General features: G+C 47.3%; 1 protein-coding gene across 1 annotated transcript in view; it reads right to left on the bottom strand.

Annotated features, from left to right (window-relative positions):
* Nucleotides 1–677: 677 nt before the first annotated feature.
* Nucleotides 678–20,263, bottom strand: part of GAB2 (GRB2 associated binding protein 2) — a 154,178-nt gene continuing 134,592 nt past the window's right edge. Inside the window, exons 4-11 of the mRNA XM_079973744.1 lie at nucleotides 15,623–16,209; nucleotides 12,295–12,389; nucleotides 10,529–10,811; nucleotides 7,923–8,013; nucleotides 6,935–7,037; nucleotides 4,543–4,668; nucleotides 1,644–3,472; nucleotides 678–1,507 (exon numbers count right to left, since the gene is read on the bottom strand). Of these exons, the coding sequence (XP_079829870.1) occupies nucleotides 3,332–3,472; nucleotides 4,543–4,668; nucleotides 6,935–7,037; nucleotides 7,923–8,013; nucleotides 10,529–10,811; nucleotides 12,295–12,389; nucleotides 15,623–16,209 (1,426 nt within the window). The 3' untranslated portion in view covers nucleotides 678–1,507; nucleotides 1,644–3,331. The remainder of the gene's footprint in view (nucleotides 1,508–1,643; nucleotides 3,473–4,542; nucleotides 4,669–6,934; nucleotides 7,038–7,922; nucleotides 8,014–10,528; nucleotides 10,812–12,294; nucleotides 12,390–15,622; nucleotides 16,210–20,263) is intronic.

The raw sequence follows: 20,263 nt of genomic DNA on the forward strand, positions 1-20,263 counted from the left end.
CATCAAGGAGGGTGGGAAGGAAAGAGGGACAGAGGCGAGTGTTGCCTGCGGCACCCCTGACCACCATTCAAAGCACCGTGTTTTAGGCTATAGCTTAGCAGTATTTACAGGACTGTCTCTCCTGGTCTGCCCCGCAGAGGACCTTAAGGTCCATGAATAATCATAGTTTAGAGGTCCCTGGCCCTAAGGAAGTCAGATTATCCTCCACCAGGGCCAGGGCCTTCTCAGTGATGGCTCCGGCCTGGTGGAATGCTCTGTCCCATGAGACCAGGGCCCTGCACAATTTAACTTCCTTCCGCAGGGCCTGTAAGACAGAGCTATTCTGCCTGGCTTTCCATTTGAACTTAGCCTGATCTTTTATTCCCCTTCCTTCCTTCCCTCCCCCTCCTCTTTTTATGAAGATTACCCGCTCTGGGATCCCACAGCTAATTCTCCCCTGATCTCCTCGCTGGCCCAAATAGGACTAATTTAGCCAGCTAGCCCTGTTGATCATCTAATGTTTATTGGATGGATTTCCCCCCCTAAATTGATTTTTGAATTCTGAATTTATTGTTATTCACATTTTATACTGTATTTTATTCTGTTTTTTTGTTGCAACAATTAAGTGTTTTAAATTTGTTGTTAGCCGCCCTGAGCCCGGTTTTCTGAAGTGGGAAGGGTGGGGTATAAATAAAAAATTATTATTATTATTATTTATTAGTAGAGCCAATGAGTTGTATGCAGATGGTTCAATCTCCAGCATTTCCAGTTAGATGGATAAGGTTTCAGGTAACAGGAAAAGATCCTTCTTACTAACTGAGACTCTGGAGGGATGCTGCCAGTCTGAGTCGGTAATAATGGACTCAGCATAAGGCAGCTTCATATACAGAGCTCTCCGTGAACTCACCACATCACACAGGGACACCCAGAAGTGCTTTTAAGGTTGTCGTTTTTTGCGGGGAAGAGAGTGGTGTCTGCTGATGGTCCAATATTAAATCCAAAAGGAATCTCTCAGCTACACGAAAAGACACATGGATATTCTAGAAGGGTAAAAGAACTAGAATCTTGCTATTCTAGAGCAGTTGGTCAGAGCATGGTGCAGATCATGCCAAGGCTGCAAGTTCGATCCCTGTATGGGACAGCGGCGTATTCCTGCATTGCAGGGAATTAAGACTAGATCAGGCATAGGCAAACTCGGCCCTCCAGATGTTTTGGGACTACCATTCCCATCATCCCTGACCACTAGCTAGGGATGATGTGAGTTGTAGTCCCAAAACATCTGGAGGGCCGAGTTTGCCTATGCCTGGACTAGATAATCCCCAGGGTCCCTTCTAACTCTACGATCCTATTATTCTATTTGGGGCTTGGCCTCTTCATTCTCAACCTGAACTCTGTCCTCCTGCTGTCCTTACAAATTAACTCTGCTGCTACTTCTACAGCAATCTGCGCTCACCCTGGCGCAGCAAGCAAGTTAGTGGGGTTGTTTTCGTGGCCCTACAAAACGGGCTACACCTTTTAATCGACTAGCCTTGACCAAGATGTTAGAATCATAGAATCATAGAGTTGGAAGAGACCACAAGGGCCATCGAGTCCAACCCCCTGCCAAGCAGGAAACACCATCAGAGCACTCCTGACATATGGTTGTCAAGCCTCTGCTTAAAGACCTCCAAAGGAATGTTATTCCTTTCTCTGACTGATCACCCTGGACAATTTTAGGGAGGGACTTCTTAATGTCCCCCACCCTGACTTTTTCCAGGGTCCTTGACTTCATGCCATTAGATGGGGAAGAGGTTGAAGTTCTTACAGCATGCAGATATGAGAATTCTCTCCATAAAGTGGCAGAAACGTGTCACAAAAAGGCATCTTTTCCACGGCATCCCATCTGGCACACCCACTGCTGTGATGGCTTCTTGCAACAGCTTCCTTTTTTTCTAGTCCTCTGTGCTAATGTGATCTTCTGAAGGGACAACTGGCCAGTGACTGAGGCTCTCATGTGACAAGGAGCAACCCGTAAGACATATTGAGACTATGGGTCGAGAGCATCACTTAACTCGTAGCCACAATGACACAGAGCTTCAACCCACTTTCAGCTGCTATTCAGTGGCGCATCCCCCTTTGCCATTATCCAGACACGATTAGGAATCTGGAAGATTACCGTGACACAGGGTTCAAACCTAACAGGGCAATTTTGCTGACATCTGGTGAAACGGGTTCTTTTTTTTTTTAGTGTGTTTTGCACCCGGACTAAGCATCAAGGCAATGGGCAAATTTAAACACGTTACAGCTGAATATTTGTAAATATTCAACCTTTCGCCAACATCTGAATTTTTGTTTTGAAAACGCAAAAAGTTCTAACGAGTTTTGAGTGCGCTAGATTTATTGGCAAGCATCGGACATGAACAGTGGCTATTCCTGGAAACGGAACGTCGGACCGGATAGACCTTTAGCACAACCTGACAGGGCTCGTCTGACGGTCTCAACTACGAATCTCATGAGCTGCCAGACATCAAACTCACTCACCTACTAAGCACAACGGCACACCAGCTATCAAACACTTGTCAAACATCAAAGGCTGAACTCAAACATTACAGGATATCAGATACAGATATCAAATATTCCGCGAATGTTCAACAATATGCAAGAATTCAGAAAAGATTCGACATTAAGATTTGCAAAGGGGAATCTCGGAGGGGAACCAACACACTTTTTCAAGAAACTGATATATGCCAAAGAGGAGTGGCTGTTTCCTTACACCCACCATCCTCACAAGGAAAGCTCTCCTAAGTGCTCTGAGGACAAGGATGCTTGTAATTTGCAAGGTAAACCAAAACTAGCGCTTCCACAGGCTTTGCTGAAAATCAAACGTGATTAGAGCCGACGTCTGGCCACTTTCTTTTCTGTAAAGGGATCAGGAGACGGAAGAGGGAGGCAAAAGGGAGACACAAGATCCCAGCAGAAGCCCAGGATTCTGCCATACTGGCACCAGTTTGGCTCGCGGCAGGTGTACTTTGAAGAAGAGGAGAAAACAGTGGATACAAGGCGGGTCCGGTGATGACTGAAAGCATGCAGTGCATCAAGATTCCCAGTATTGCTATGTTGAATTTTGCAGATAACTTATCCACCAGGAGCTCTGGCATCCTTTAGCACTGGCAAGCAGTTATCAGCCATGTTTTCCCTCCTGAAGTGAACTTTGCTTTCTTAGTCGACCCTGGCGCTAGCAGTCCTTGCTGAACGACGGCCGGTGGGCCCAGCGCCTTGATGGGCAGAACTATTTAGTCTTTGCCCTTCTGGAAGGCTCTCTCTCTCTCTTTCCTCTCTCTCTCTCTTTATCCTGGTATACCTCCGCCGGCTATTACTTCACCGCCTTGTTGGGCTCTGAAGACTGCCGGACGTCTGTCCACTCCTGCATGGTGCTTTGCAAAGCTTGCGTCTTCTCCTTGTCGACTTGTACGTAGTCGACCTTCTCGTCTGAGGCAACCGATGATGTGGAGGGCTGGTGACAGGGAAGAAGGAAAAAGAAGAGTTTGGATTTGATATCCCGCTTTATCACTACCCGAAGGAGTCTCAAAGCGGCTAACATTCTCCTTTCCCTTCCTCCCTCACAACAAACACTCTGTGAGGTGAGTGGGGCTGAGAGACTTCAGAGAAGTGTGACTGGCCCAAAGTCACCCAGCAGCTGCATGTGGAGGAGTGGGGACGCGAACCAGGTTCACCAGATTACGAGACTACCGCTCTTAACTACTACACCACACTGGCTCCACCACAAGGAAGCACAAAACAGTTGAACGTGGTTGCACATCTACCCCAAAACAGAGTGGGTGGCAGGGGGTGGAGAGAGAAGAGAAACCTTTTCAGCCTGGGGGCCACATTCCCTTATACAAAACCTTTTGGGGGCCATATACCAGGTGGTGGGTGTGCCAAGAGGCAAAACGCGGTGGAGCAGCAGTTGTGTCTCTTGTACACATTCCTCTTTAACCAGGCCATTGGCTGACAGACATCCAATGCCCTTTTAAAATGTGTTGTGGGGCCATTATTGGGTTGCTATTGTTATTTTATTTTTATTATGCGTTTTGTGTTTTTATATTGTGATTTTACATTGTGAACCGCCCTGAGACCTGCGGGTATAGCGTAGTATACTAATTGAAATAACGATGATGATGGTAATAATAATAATAATAATAATAATAATAATGATAATGGTAATGATAATAATGATGATTATACACAAGCCATGTATAGTTCAGAGGGTGCTATAATAATAATAAAGATAATAATAATAATAATAATAATAAATTTTTATTTATACCTCGCCCTTCCCGGTTCAACAACCAGGCTCAGGGCGGCTAACAACAAATTAAAAACACTTAATTGTAAAAGCAGCATAAAATACAGTATAAAAACATGAATAACAATAAAATTCAAAGTTCAGAAATCAATTTAGGGGAAATCCATCTAATACATATTAGATAATCACCAGGGCTAGCAGAAAGTGCACTGCTTGAATGGGACAGAACATTCCTTGTTTGCACCCCATCTGATTAATGCAAAGTCTTTGGGCTATACCTTTCTGTGAGGGCCAGGTGAGCTCGGCTGGAAGTCCAGAGCCAGGTAATCGACATTTCCTGTGCTCTTTTTCGTGGCTGGGCTGCTTGTGCCGCTAGGGATGGGCGAGGCAGAGACAGGGTTTTGCTGGAAAAGACAAATAAAGAAGGAACAAGTGAAAAAGAAACCACAGTCGGAAGCCAAGGTCTGTTCTTGGACTCCTGCTCATGGTTTGGTTTGAAGAAAGAAACCACAATTCTGGCTCACACCGAAAGCTTTGTGGTTCGTTCCCTGACTTCCATCAAAGCAGGGACTGCTTGAGCTGCCTGCATTAACATATACGGCTTATGTACAGACTATAGTTTTCCCAACTAAGCTGAGTGGCCGGCTGGTGGCCTCAGACTCGGTGTCAGTGGTTGGTTAGGCCAGGCATTAGTCAAGGGCCCCAGGGTCTCAAAAGGGCCCCTCGCGGACATGACCCAGCCATCTCACCATCCATTGTCCTTCCTGCTGGATGAGAAGTAGTGCGGTTTCTAGATGGGAGCCCCATTCTGTAAAGTACGGGAGTTCCCCTCTCCCTTCTTGTAGCTCACCGATAAGAATTAACAAGCATTTGGTAGATCTATGGTCCTTTTATTACAGCAAGTACAAACACGCAACCCTTTGCGAGGGTATCAGTTGACTCCCCCCAACTTCCACAGCAAAAAGTGTTGGTGCTGACCTTTAAAGCCCTAAATGGCCTTGGCCCAGTAGACCTGAAGGAGCGTCTCCACCCCCATCGTTCAGCCTGGACACTGAGGTCCAGCTCTGAGGGCCTTCTGGCGGTTCCCTCGCTGCGAGAAGTGAGGTTACAGGGAACCAGGCAGAGGGCCTTCTCGGTAGTGGCACGCGCCCTGTGGAACGCCCTCCCACCAGATGTCAAAGAGAAGAACAACTACCAGACTTTTAGAAGACATCTGAAGGCAGCCCTGTTTAGGGAAGCTTTTAATGTTTAATAGGTTATTGTATTTTAGTGTTTTGTTGGAAGCCGCCCAGAGTGGCTGGGGAAACCCAGCCAGATGGGCAGGGTATAAATATATTATTATTATTATTATTATTATTATTATTATTATTATTATTATTATTACTGCACCAACAGGAGGTCCCCCCTCCCCTGCATCTCCTTTGTTCTCTGACATGCTCGAACCCCGCCCCCCACTCTCGATTGATGTATTGCCCAGCTGCTCCCTCCTTCTGGTTGCTTAGCTACTATCTCATAACAAGGTAGTTCCTCTCTCAACTGTGCAGTTTCTGTATCTGCCTGTCTCTCTGCTTCTGGAAACACTGGAAGCAGGGTGGGTGGCAGAAAATATCCTCCCTCCTCTTCCGTTAGGAGCTGATGTCTCTGAGATTTCATTTCCCAATCCTTCAATCCAGCCCAGCCCATGACACATTCTCAGTGGTGGTCGTCTGTCTTAATTTACCCAAAATGCAACGCCCCGGCCTATAGAGCTATAAAACCTAGACCAAAGATCTAAATCTATAGAGAAGGAATGGAAGAGCACCTGCTTTGCATGCATAAAGTCCCAGGGTCAATTGCAGGCAGGGCTGGAAGAGAGCCCGCTCTAAAATCGCCGAGAGTTGCTGCCAGTCCGTGTAGGCAATACTACACTGGATGGGCCCCAATGGTCTGACACAGTACAGGGCAGCTTCCTGTGTTGAGACCAGGCATTGCATTTTGGGTAAATTAAGATGGCAGGCCTGTTGTCTTTGTCCATGGAGTTTTCTTGGCAGGGATGCTGGAGTGGCTTGCAGAGACATCACCTTGCCAACAAAGGTCCATGTAGTGAAAGCTATGGTTTTCCCAGTAGTGATGTATGGAAGTGAGAGCTGGACCATAAAGAAGGCTGATCGCCGAAGAATTGATGCTGGAGGAGACTCTTGAGAGTCCCATGGACTGCAAGAAGATCAAACCTATCCATTCTGAAGGAAATCAGCCCTGAGTGCTCACTGGAAGGACAGATCGTGAAGCTGAGGCTCCAAGACTTTGGCCACCTCATGAGAAGAGAAGACTCCCTGGAGAAGACCCTGATGTTGGGAAAGATGGAGGGCACAAGGAGAAGGGGACGACAGAGGACGAGATGGTTGGACAGTGTTCTCGAAGCTACCAGCATGAGTTTGACCAAACTGCGGGAGGCAGTGGAAGACAGGAGTGCCTGGCGTGCTCTGGTCCAGGGGGTCACGAAGAGTCGGACACGACTAAATGACTAAACAACAACAACGAAAGATGGTGGGCAGCCACCAGGGGTTCCAATGCTGCTCACCCTCTGCTAAAACGTGAGCTGGGGTTGGGACCACTAAGGACAAGGGAGGAAGACGGAGTATGGAGAGAGAAGTTGGGTTGTACTAAGAGATGGATTCTGCAGGGACTTACCATGGCCACGTAATTCTCTTCGCTGTCCCCGGAGTCTGTGCTGGTGATGCTCTGGGTGGAGATGGGACGACAGTATTGGGAAAAGTTGGAGTTGAAGGTCTGGCTGCAATGAGAGGTGAGAAGATGAGTTGGGCTAGGCAAGGTCCCTTACACATCCTGTGCCCCTCCCCCCCTCCTGAAATATACTCCGAGTCGAGAGTGGATTTCATGCTCTTTATTCAGCTCATAGCGGTGAGGAGGAATGGAAGTTCCCCCAGAATGTCGGCTTTATATACATTATTTACACAATGGGCCCCACGTGATTGGCTAATTCCGGAATTCTCCTGTAGGCCAATCAGGTTGCGGATTCACTTCCACCTGGAGCTGGATTGGGTGGCTCCTGTGGACCAATCAGACTGCTGCATTCTGGATCCTATTGTTCTAGGACCAATCAGACTGCTGCATTCTGGATCCTATTGTTCTAGGACCAATCAGACTGCTGCATTCTGGATCCTATTGTTCTAGGACCAATCAGACTGCTGCATTCTGGATCCTATTGTTCTAGGACCAATCAGACTGCTGCATTCTGGATCCTATTGTTCTAGGACCAATCAGACTGCTGCATTCTGGATCCTATTGTTCTAGGACCAATCAGACTGCTGCATTTTGGATCCTATTCAACTCAGTACATAACACCCTTATTTGCACAATCTGCTGGCGTGTTGAATGGGGACTCTGCGCATGCCCCAACAGCTTTCCCCTGGAAAACTTGCTCTTTGGTGCTAAATCTGAACAAACGGCAATCCACGGAGAACTCAATTACTGTTTGTTCCGATTGAGTGCTAAAACTGCGAGTTTTCCCGGGGGAAAGCGGAGGGGAAAACGGATGTGTGAATAAGCCCTTCTTCAACCCTCTGTTGACCCCATGGAGGGCCCTTGCCCTGTTTCATGGGCAAGATCTTCACTTAAGGAGGCTGGTCGCTTTGAGAGCAAAGGGTCCTTTACTCACCCAGGCCTGGACCAGGATTTGGTGACCGGCGACTTGAAGGGAAGCTCATCGATAACGGTGTTGTTCCTCAAGTCCAGAGGCGTTGGCTTTGCTGGAGCGGAAAAAGATCTGAGTAAGGCCTGAGCAAATGTTTAATGAGCCAGTGTGGTGTAGTGGTTAAGAGCGGTAGACTTGTAATCTGGGGAACCGGGTTCGCGTCTCCACTCCTCCACATGCAGCTGCTGGGTGACCTTGGGCCAGTCACACTTCTCTGAAGTCTCTCAGCCCCACGCACCTCACAGAGTGTTTGTTGTGGGGGAGGAAGGGAAAGGAGAATGTTAGCCGCTTTGAGACTCCTTAAAGGGAGTGGAAGGCGGGATATCAAATCCAAACTCTTCTTCTTCTTCTTCTTAATGGACACTTGATTGAATGGACTTGTCAGGGGACTGCCATCGGAACAGGGGAGGGAGGCGGGGGGGGGGGCCGTTGGGATACAGAGTGCCTCCAAAAATCCTGAGGAGCAGCTCCTCCTCCAGCGGTGGGGAAAGCCACACCTCCAGTGAAGGAGAGAGGGAAGGGACCAGCCAGGCTGGCAGGAAAGGGGTCAAGGATGCTGCTGAGAGCCCCAGCGTCTCACATAGCCAGGCTGGCCAGGAGGGACGCATGCCCCCTTCTGTTGCCCAGCCTGCGCAGAGGGGTGAAACGTGAGGAAGGGAGGTGGAGCCTTGGGGTACCAAAGCTCTTCTGTTGGACTGGAAGACACAAGATTTGCCCACCTTGGAAGAATGGCAGATGCAAGTAATAGACTACATGGAATTGGCAGAAATGACTGGCAGAATCCGAGACCTGGCAGAAGAAGCGGTGGAAGAGGACTGGAAGAAGTTCAAGAACTATCTGCAGAAACACTGTAAAGTGTACGAATGCTAAAATGATGTTTGATATGAATTAATGTGGCATCAGTGGTACAGTGTTAAAAAATATGCAAAAAATGTAATAGAAAAAGGGTGAAAAAATAAGGTTATATTATGTCAAAGTAAATAATATGTTAAAGGTGTTTAATTATAAGGAGGAAAGATTGGAGACATAATAGAAGTGATTACAATAATCAGAAATGAGTTTTGAAGAAGGGTAAGGATTTGCTGTATCTGATTGGACAAAGAGGAACACAAAAAAGGGAGGCGTGAGGAGGTCAAGAAAGAAGGTTTTGTAAACATGAGTCTGAAAACTGGAGTTTTTAACTTTTTCTTTTTTTATTTTTTATTTGGTGTACTGTTTTTGCTGTTTTGCTGTTTCTTTTGTTTTTGGAAAAACAAATAAATATATTTTTAAAAAAACAAAAACAAAGCGCTCTTCTGTTGGGGAAGAAGTCGGAAGGGGCTGCTCCCGGATTCTGCAAGACGGACATGAACTTTGAGTTTCTGCACTGTAAATAGTTTGCACCAATAAAACCTGTGGAAGACAGGTCGGAGTCTTGCCTGGTTACTCACAAGCAACCACCACCTGCACCTGACAGGACTGATTAAAAAAAACAGGAATTTGGCAGGCAGCTGGTCGGCCAGTGTGAGAACAGGATGCTGGACTAGCTGTTGGCCTGATCTAGAAGGTTCTTCTTAGGTTCTTATGGAAGACTGGCAGCCTCCTGTGGTGCGGATATTAGCTTCTAAACGCAGCTTCAAGCCGCAGCAGTTGCCACACGCATTGCAAAAATATCAAATCGCCCACAGAAGAAAAAGGCAGGAAAGTGGTGTCTTTCCTTCCCTGAATTAAATAAATGCAAAAAACCTCCCCAAATAACACCCAGTCCCCTGAAATGAGGGATAAGCTAGGGTACCCTACACCTACCTCACAGGGTTGTTGTGAAGGGGGGAAAATGGGGAGGGAAAACCCATGTAAACTACCTTGAGCTCCTTGGAGGCAAGGGTGGCTGAGGGCGGTTTGCTTTTCTTTTCTTTTCGTTTAATTTTTATTAAGTACAAATTAGAAAACATACCTATTTACAACAAAAAAAAAAAGAAAAAGAAAATACCTATAACCAAGGGAAAAAAATTAGAGAATATTTTGTCTCTTTTCATATTTACAGTTATTTATACCTCTATAAGGGACGCGGGTGGCGCTGTGGGAAAAAACCTCAGTGCCTAGGACTTGCCGATCGTCAGGTCGGTGGTTCGAATCCCCGCGACAGGGTGAGCTCCCGTTGCTCGGTCCCTGCTCCTGCCAACCTAGCAGTTCGAAAGCACATCAAAGTGCAAGTAGATAAATAGGTACCACTCCGGCGGGAAGGTAAATGGCGTTTCCGTGCGCTGCTCTGAAGCTGTACGCCGGCTCCCTCGGCCAATAAAGTGAGATGAGCGCCGCAACCCCAGAGTCGGCCGCGACTGGACCTAATGGTCAGGGGGACCTTTACCTTTACCCCTCTATAAAATGCTATTCACAATAAAGCAGTGAAATGAAAGATGAGATATCAGAAAAAAAGAACAAAGAAAAAATAAAGAAGTAAAAGAAAAAATCATAGGTGAAATTTTTTTAAAGTAGATAAGTACGCACAATACATAGCCGTTTCCCATCTATATTTATATTCAATTGTATAATTTCATCTTGTCTGCCAAGGGCGGTTTGGAGGGGAGTACCTTTGCGATCTGGCTTGAGGTTGCGGTTGACGGGCGGGGGCTGGATTTCGCTCATCCTCCTGTGCAGCTGAGAACTGCTGCTACCTTTGTGGACCGGGAAAGTAGAGGAGGACATGCCCATTAAGTCCAGGTGGTGAGGCCCAGGGCTCATGGGGATGTAGAGGTGCTGGGAGTTGTCGTTCGACCTCTCCGTGCTGATCAGGACCGAAGAGCCTGGGTTCATGGGGACATAGTTGTCTTCTGAGTCCGCGCTGTGAGAGCGAGCCACCGTCGCCTTGTTTTGCTGGGCAAGGGAGAAGATGGTGACACATGAATGGGAGCGGAGTTGGTGAGGAAAGGCGGCAAAGAGGAAAAATTCAGGTTCTAGGTCAGGGGTCAGCAAACTTTTTCAGCAGGGGGCCGGTCCGCTGTCCCTCAGACCTTGTGGGGGGCCGGACTATATTTTGAAAAAAATAATGAACAAACTCCTATGCCCCACAAATAACCCAGAGATGCATTTTAAATAAAGGCACACATTCTACTCATGTAAAAACACCAGGCAGGCCCGACAAATAACCCAGTACAGTGGTACCTCGGGTTAAGTACTTAACTCGTTCCGGAGGTCCGTTCTTAACCTGAAACTGTTCTTAACCTGAAGCACCACTTTAGCTAATGGGGCCTCCTGCTGCCGCCGGGCCGCCGGAGCACAATTTCTGTTCTCATCCTGAAGCAAAGTTCTTAACCTGAGGTACTATTTCTGGGTTAGCGGAGTCTGTAACGTGAAGCGTATGTAACCTGGAGCGTATGTAACTCGAGGTACCACTGTAGATGCATTTTAAATAAAAGGACGCATTCTACTCATGCAAAAACACACTGATTCCTGGACCATCCGCGGGCCGGATTTAGAAGGCAAATGGGCTGGAACTGGTCTCCGGGCCTTAGTTTGCCTACCCATGGTCTAGGTTTTTGGAATTTTTTGCAAGGCAGCTTTCTGAGAAGCAGAGATTTTATATTATTTATATACTGAATTTATATACCGCCCTATACCTGGGAGTCTCAAGGTGGTGCAATGAATAAAATCAGGACATAAAACCACAATAATAAAAATAAAAACAGCAACCCAATAACCCCTCCCACAAAAAAACCCCACACATTTTAAAAGGGCATCGGATGTAAATCGGAACAATCAAAGGCCTGGTTAAAAAGGAACATTTTTGCCTGGCGCCTAAAGGTGTATAGTGAAGGTGCCAGGTGAACTTCCCTGGGGAGAGCATTCCACAGACGGGGAGCCACTGCAGAGAAGGCCCCGTTCTCGTGTTGCCACCCTCCGAACCTCTTGAGGAGGGGGTACATGAAGGAGGGCCTCAGAAGATGATCTCAGGGTATATACAGTGGTGCCCCGCAAGACGAACGCCTCACAAGACAGAAAACCCGCTAGACAAAAGGGTTTTCCGTTTTGGAGGCGCTTCGCAAAACGAATTTCCCTATGGGCTTGCTTCGCAAGACGAAAATGTCTTGTGAGTTCCTGCGGGTTTTTCCCCCCTTTCCCCCCCTTTTCCTAAGGTGCTAAGCCGCTTAACAGCTGATCGCTAAAAGCCGCTAAACCGCTAATAGCGCTAATCCGCTAAGCTGTCAATGGGCTTGCTTCGCAAGACGAAAAAACCGCTATACGAAGAGCCTCACGGAACGGATTCTTTTCGTCTTGCGAGGCACCACTGTATGTATGTATAGAAAACCTCAAGTTGCTAGCCCTTAGGACACCAGCTAACTGAGCACCCATAGCTTACCAGATATGAGTTGAATCCAGCATTCACAGACTCTGTCGACTGAACTGCACTGCTGCTGCTCTGGGGAGGATATTCATAGGTTTCACAAGACGAAGCTGAAATCAGCGACATCAAAATCACAGTTAACAAGCAGTAAACAAAGTTTATTAAGAGGAGGAACTTAGTGGGTTCTCCAAATTCCTTTTAGACGGAGAACAAACAAAAGCCAAAATTCCTAGAGTGCAGAATTCATGAGCGTTGGATGAAGTTGTACATTATCTACACCCTCAGGGCAACTGACTAATGCAGGTCACGCAACAGATACAGCTCTTTTCTTCAACATGCTACCACCACTTCTTGCCCCACACTGTCTATTTTTTTTTTATAAAATATTTATTAAAGTTTTCAAAAGATTATCTAAAATAAAAAGAACAGAGGAAAAGTAAAAAGAAAAAAATACATACAAAACATACAAACCACATACAATAACAAGTATAATTTCAGTCCCTTATGTTCATAAGCCTTACTTTCCCGACCTCCTCGTACCTCCCCTTCCTGTATTCCAATCTCTAATTAGTTCAATTCAGCAAATCCTTCCCCTTATCTCTATTAACTTTTTTAATCTTCCTTTTCTTAATACCTAATCATTACAGCTGAAAACCCCTTAATTTCCAAATCCACATCGTTCTTTCATTCAGTAATTTTACAATTTTTATTAAGGTAGTCCTTAAATTTCTTCCATTCTTCTTCCGCCGTCTCTTTTCCCTGGTCTCGGATTCTGCCAGTCATTTCTGCCAGTCCCATATAGTCTATTACTTTCATCCTTGCCCCACACTGTCTAACAGTAGAGCCGGACAGGCCCCAGAACTGGGAGGAAATTTGTCCCGCCTCTGTTTTTTTTTTACATTAAGGTCCTTCTGGAACAGGAATTCTATTTCTGAGCGATGGAGATGGAAGAGTGTTGTGTCCGTGTATTGTTGGCATCCGTCTGTCTCTAGAGACAATGGAGTGCGCTTCCGGGGGTGAAGGGAAACGGCTGCATCTGCAGCATTCAAGTGACCTCTCTGGGGCGCAGGCCTGGGCAGTGTGTAGGGAGGTCCTGGGTTGCCCAGAAGACAAGACCCCGCTCTCAGCCTTGACGAGATGGTCCGAAGGAAAGCTGAGCAAGAAATTTGACACCAACATGGCTGCAGGTATTGCTGGAAGGAGACGTATAAGGTACCATCCAACCATCTTAGAGACTCCACTTTGGATCTGTGGAGGGTTTACTCCTTAGCCTTTTCTTCTTCCAAAAGATGTCTCACAAAACAGTGGAGGTTTAGGATCAGAGTTTTCCCCCTCTTAGATGGGCTACCTTCCCAAGTGGATGAGACCCAAATGCCCCTCACTTCCTGAAATATACTCCGAGTCGAGAGTGGATTTCATGCTCTTTATTCAGCTCATAGTGGTGAGGAGGAATGGAAGTTCCCCCAGAATGTCGGCTTTATATACATTATTTACACAATGGGCCCCACGTGATTGGCTAATTCCGGGATTCTCCTGTAGACCGATCAGGTCACGGATTCACTTCCACCTGGAGCTGGATTGGGTGGCTCCTGTGGACCAATCAGACTGCTGCATTCTGGACCCTATTGTTCTAGGACCATTCAGGCTGCTGCATTCTGAATCCTATAGTTCTAGGACCAATCAGACTGCTGCATTCTGGATCCTATTGTTCTAGGACCATTCAGGCTGCTGCATTCTGAATCCTATTGTTCTAAGACCAATCAGGCTGCTGCCTATTGGATCCTGTTCAACTCAGTACATGACACTTCCCTTTACAGCATGTGCAGAAATCACCTTCTTGGCCCCTGGACCCACCTTGGTCTCATCTGCTTAAGCCACTACAGCCTGTCTTCGCAGGCAGGAAAAGTCCCCAACTAATGGACAGGCTTCAGGGAATCAGATCCCTCCCTCAGTGGTAGTGAATAAGCAAATCAAAGGAAAGGAGTGTTCTTACCAATTAGCTTCTTTAATAATCACAGCGAGAGACATTGGCTCCCAGTACATTTCTGAGCACAATTCAAAGTATTGGTGCTGACCTTTAAAGCCCTAAACGGCCTCCGTCCAGTATACCTGAAGGAGCATCTCCACCTCCATCGTTGTGCCCGGACACTGAGGTCTAGCGCCGAGGGCCTTCTGGCAGTTCCCTCATTGCGAGAAGCCAAGTTACAGGGAACCAGGCAGAGGGCCTTCTCGGTAGGGGCACCCGCCCTGTGGAACACCCTCCCAGCAGATGTCAAGGCAATAAACAACTATTTTACTTTTAAAAGACAACTGAAGGTGGCCCTGTTTAGGGAAGTTTTTAATGTCTGAAGCTGTATTGTTTTTAATATTCGGTTGGAAGTCGCCCAGAGTGGCTGGGGAAACCCAGCCAGATGGGTGGGGTATAAATAATAAATTTATTATTATTATCGGAATGCATATATCTGTCTAGAAATGGCTCGCACTCTCTGTCCCTACTAATTTATGCCACGTTGGGTAATCTGAGCTTGTTGCCCCTGCGCCCTCTGTTCTATCACTTTCCAAGCCTGTCTAGTCTTAGGTGAAAGTGGGGGGGGTGTGTGTCAGGAATACTGTCCAAGGACACTGAATCTGCCAGCTGTCTCCTAGTGTTTCCTCTTCTAGCTGTTCCTCACCCAGTATTTCCCAGCTTCTGCCTTCTGAACCATGCCCCTTTGCAAACCACTGTTCTAAATCAATACTGTCCTCCTGCCCTTGGGAAGCTTCAGGAGAGGGGGCGGCGGCTCCCACCATTCCTCCTCAGTCCCTGACACTCAACTGAGGGTTGGAAACTCATTGGTTGCCCTCAGCTGTTTTAGCCAGTCAGTGGAAGCTGTTTCCCGGGGTGTGGCCACTGTCTCATGCTGGCAGCTTCTAGAAGCTGATTGCAAGGTGGGGACCAAAGGTGGACAAGCTACCCCTGAAGGAGCACGACATGTCTCCATCCGAGGTACTGCCCCTCCCCTAACAGCCTAGGCACCCCAGCTCCTGCCCAAAGCCTTGGAGAACTGGCAGTCATAGCAGTATAGCCACCTACAGTGGTACCTCTGGTTACGTACTTAATTCGTTCCGGAGGTCCGTTCTTAACCTAAAACTGTTCTTAACCTGAAGCACCACTTTAGCTAATGGGGCCTCCCGCTGCTGCCACGCCACCAGAGCACGATTTCTGTTCTCATCCTGAAGCAAAGTTCTTAACCCAAGGTACTATTTCTGGGTTAGCGGAGTCTGTAACCTGAAGCGTATGTAACCTAAAGCGTATGTAACCCGAGGTACCACTGTATCCAGTGCAAACAGCCCCAATACTCACCTCGATGCAGCCGGCAGTTCTCCATGGCAGGCAGCGTATTCCTTCTGGGAATGGTAGCAGCAACTGAGCCCATGCCTAGGCCTTCGCTGTCCAGCAGGCGCTGCTGTGGGCTGCCCCACCGTGTCTCTGCCTGCCCTGGTTTAGGTGGCCTGGGTGGGGGAGTGGCGGGCGTTTCGTTGGAGGCCACCCCCAGGGTGTTGTGGTTCTTGTCCAGCGTGAATGTCCTTGGAATCTGATAAATGGACAGAGGGGTGCCAGGGACGTCATACGAGTCAGTGGACAGCTCCCCAAAGTCCTTGCAAAGGGTGTTGTTGGGGGTTTTGAAGGTGTACACCTCCTCACTATCCGTTTCGGAACCCGTGAGGCTGGATTTGGTGTGCGTGTAGCACCCGAAACTCCTCGGAAGGTCGTAGGCACTGTCCCTGAGCTCCGAGTTGTGCCGGCTTGGCTTGGGCAAGCTGTAGAAACCGTGGACTTGCCCGCCCACCCCATTAACACAGTGCCCGTTCCCCTGAGACAGCTTCTGGACAGATGGGTCGCTTCTCATGAAGAACGAGGATCTTGTGGCTTGAGAGAAACTAGCACTCCTAAAACGAAAAGGGGGAGAGAAGCTGTGAGGTAGAGATTCACATTGGGCACTGCAGATGGTGACAGCAGTCACCAAATTAAAAGACGCCTGCTTCTTGGGAGGAAAGCAATGACAAACCTAGACAGCATCTTAAAAAGCAGAGACATCACCTTGCCAACAAAGGTCCGTCTAGTTAAAGCTATGATTTTCCCAGTAGTGATGTATGGAAGTGAGAGCTGGACCATCAAGAAGGCTGATCGCCGAAGAATGGATGCATTTGAATTATGGTGCTGGAGGAGACTCTTGAGAGTCCCATGGACTGCAAGAAGATCTAACCTATCCATTCCGAAGGAAATCAGCCCTGAGTGCTCACTGGAAGCACTCCTGAAGCTGAGGCTCCAATACTTTGGCCACCTCATGAGAAGAGAAGACTCCCTGGAAAAGACCCTGATGCTGGGAAAGATGGAGGGCACAAGGAGAAGGGGACGCCAGAGGATGAGATAACTGGACAGTGTTCTCGAAGCTACCAGCATGACTTTGACCAAACTGTGGGATGCAGCGGAAGACGGGAGTGCCTGGAGTGCTCTGGTCCATGGGGTCATGAAGAGTTGGACACGACTAAATGACTAAACAACAACAAATATCCTCCTATAGAAATAGAAATGTAACATGTCGTCACGCTCTGCAGCATGCGGAACAGCAGGCTGGGTGAGCCGTTTAACAGAGGGAGGGAAGTCACCTTCCTCCCCATTAAAGACGTCTGCAGTGAGGTGTAACATGGCAGGGGGGCTTCACATCGCAGTTTAGTAAGCTGCTTTGTGAAGCACCTCTCCAACTCCATTAACATTTGGAAAATGCAATCTAATTTAGGGATAGGTGGGGATTTGTCAGAGAAGTCTCAGTACCTCAGCAAATTATAATTTTCACGATTCTTGGAGAAATGTTGTAACAGCCTGGTATAAAACTTTAATGGGTTTATAGTGTAGAGACGCTAACCTCTCAGACCCCAACTGTGGGATCGTAGCAGTAACTGGTGTGTATGATGTGAGCTTACGTACGTATGTGAGCTTCACATAGTGGCCTGTAAAATGGTGAATAATTGTCTTGGGTCACACAAGTGTTGTGAAAGGAAATTTGCAGCCTTGGCAACAATGAAGATGAGTACTATGGGATACAGTTACTCACAGTTCATTGCAATGACAATCCCAGAGCTGGTTACATAAGCCATTAAAATAGCAGAGAGACAATAAAATATTACAAATAAATGGACCATCTGACCTGCAGCAAGCAGAAAATTGAAAGGGTAATGGCAAACAGGCACTATGCCCAGCAAACGCCTAAGTGTTTGGGTGGCACCTAAAGCTCTTAGGATCTGGCGCCAGCTGCATCTCAGAGATGAGGAAGTTCTATAACTGGGGGAGCCACCACCAAGAAAGCCGTCCCCTGGGTTGCGGCACTGCGAATATCAAATAGCTACCGCTCCACCAGGAGAACCCCACTCGCAGATCTGAATGCACCAATGTGCACATAACCACACCAGATCTTAATAAACACACACACAATTTTTAATTATTATTATTTTAAGAGAAAGAGCAAGGGAAGCTCATTCAGTCATCCCAACAGCTGGGATTTAAATTTAAGAATTTAAAGGTAAAGGACCCCTGGGCAGTTAAGTCCAGTCAAAGGCAACTATGGGGTGCTGTGCTCATCTCGCCTTTCAGGCCGAGGGAGCCGATGTTTGTCCACAGACAGCTTTCCGGGTCATGTGGCCAGCATGACTAAACCGCTTCTGGCGAAATCGAACACCGTGATGGAAGCCAGAGTGCACGGAAACACCGTTTCCCTTCCCGCCACAGCGGTACCTATTTATCTACTTGCACTGCTGTGCTTTTGAACTGCTAGGGTGGCAGGAGCAGGGACAGAGCAACGGGAGCTCGCACCGTTGTGGGGATTCGAACCGCCGACCTTCTGATCGGCAAGCCCAAGAGGCTCAGTGGTTTAGACCACAGTGCCACCCGCATCCCATTGCTGCACAATGGAACTTCCCCTTCCTCTCTGATCCCCTGCAAATTCCAAATGCTCTAGCAGGTCCTCCAACCCTCTGGAGAGGAGTTTTGAGGTGTGTCGGTGGTGGTGAAATTGGGGAAGCTCCACTGCTGAAGCAGACATCTATTCCTCTCATGCGATGCCATTCCTGGATGCAACCCATGCTGTTGAAAGGTCCCAAATGGCTGGATACAAAGGGTTTCTAATGACCTTCCATTAAGTTCCATCAGAAGTGAAGCATACTTTTAATTATTAATGAAAAACAGATGTAGGGGTGAAATTCTCTTGAACCCGCGAAAGCCCTGGGGTTCACTGAGAATCCAGCTGTGATTCAAGCATGTTGGGACCTTCTGATTCACACGGCTGGTACCTCTCCAGCTGCCGCCCACCGTCCTTTGGGCCATTTATGGGTCCCTTCCTCTCATCTCTCCCACATCACATTCCCAGCATGTTCCAGTATGGTTTGATGGGAAGGAAAAGGCAATAAGCGTTCCTCCTCTAGGGAAACACGAAACCAGTATAATGATAACAAACCAACTGGGACCAAAAGAAACGGAAAGCCATAACACTGCTAGGATAAAGAAGGCTGATATATGGAAGTGAGAGCTGGATCATAAAGAAGGCTGATCGCCGAATAATTGATGCTTTTGAATTCTGGTGCTGGAGGAGACTCTTGAGAGTCCCATGGTCTGCAAGAAGATCAAACCAATCCATTCCGAAGGAAATCAGCCCTGAGTGCTCACTGGAAGGACAGATCGTGAAGCTGAGGCTCCAATACTTTGGCCACCTCATGAGAAGAGAAGACTCCCTGGAAAAGACCCTGATGTTGGGAATGATGGAGGGCACAAGGAGAAGGGGACGACAGAGCACGATATGGTTGGACAGTGTTCTTGAAGCTTGGGTTTGACCAAACTGTGGGAGGCAGTGGAAGACAGGAGTGCCTGGCGTGCTCTGGTCCATGGGGTCACGAAGAGTCGGACATGACTAAATGGTTAAACAACAACAGCACATATTTCTGTATTTGTTTCATACAATCTATACACCTCTTGACTGTTTTTTTTTAAAAAAACCCCAACAACAATCAAAGTGGTATACCCAAAGGTAAAACAAGGGGGGGAAAAATCACAATGAATAGTATATTGTATGAAGCTGCTGGACAGAGAGTTGGGAGTCCTTTTACTTTTTTCTATTTTCCCCATGGCTTTTCCTGTCTTTCCTTTTTCTTCCCCTTTCTCTTATTTTTAGGCCTCTCCTTTTCTTCTTTCTGACTTGTTTAGACTAAGTAGTTGTCTTATCTTGGTATATTATAAAAAGGTACTTTGTAAAGGGTATGTGGCTTTGTATATCTAAGTAAAAGGTAAAGGTAAAGGGACCCCTGACCGTTAGGTCCAGTCGTGGCCGACTCTGGGGTTGCAGCGCTCATCTTGCTCTATAGGCCGAGGGAGCCGGCGTACAGCTTCCGGGTCATGTGGCCAGCATGACTAAGCCGCTTCTGGCGAACCAGAGCAGCGCACGGAAACACCGTTTACCTTCCCACTGGAGCAGTACCTATTTATCTACTTGCACTTTGAAGTGCTTTTGAACTGCTAGGTTGGCAGGAGCAGGGACTCAGCAACAGGAGCTTACCCTGTCGCGGGGATTCGAACCTTTGACCTTCTGATCGGCAAGCCCTAGGCTCTGTGGTTTAGACCACAGCGCCACCCGCGTCCCAGTATATCTAAGAATCAATAAGTAAATCAAATAAAAAAGGAAGAAAAAAATCACAACCCTACTTTAAAACATACCAGAAATTACAATACTATAAAACCTATGCATCTAAGTATCCAGATAGCCTTGCCTATTATACACGAGTGTTTTCAGCAGGCGCCAAAAAGAGTACAGCAAATGTACTCTCAACAGGCAGGGAGTTACAAAGTGTAGGTGCTGCCACACTAAAACAGATCATTGTTCTTGCAAATACGGAACTGTTATTATCTGGCATCTGCAATGGTGCCAGTTCTGCAGATTGAAGCGGTTGACTGGGAACA

Source organism: Podarcis cretensis (assembly GCF_951804945.1).
Source record: "Podarcis cretensis genome assembly, chromosome: 4".
Lineage (NCBI taxonomy): Eukaryota > Metazoa > Chordata > Lepidosauria > Squamata > Lacertidae > Podarcis > Podarcis cretensis.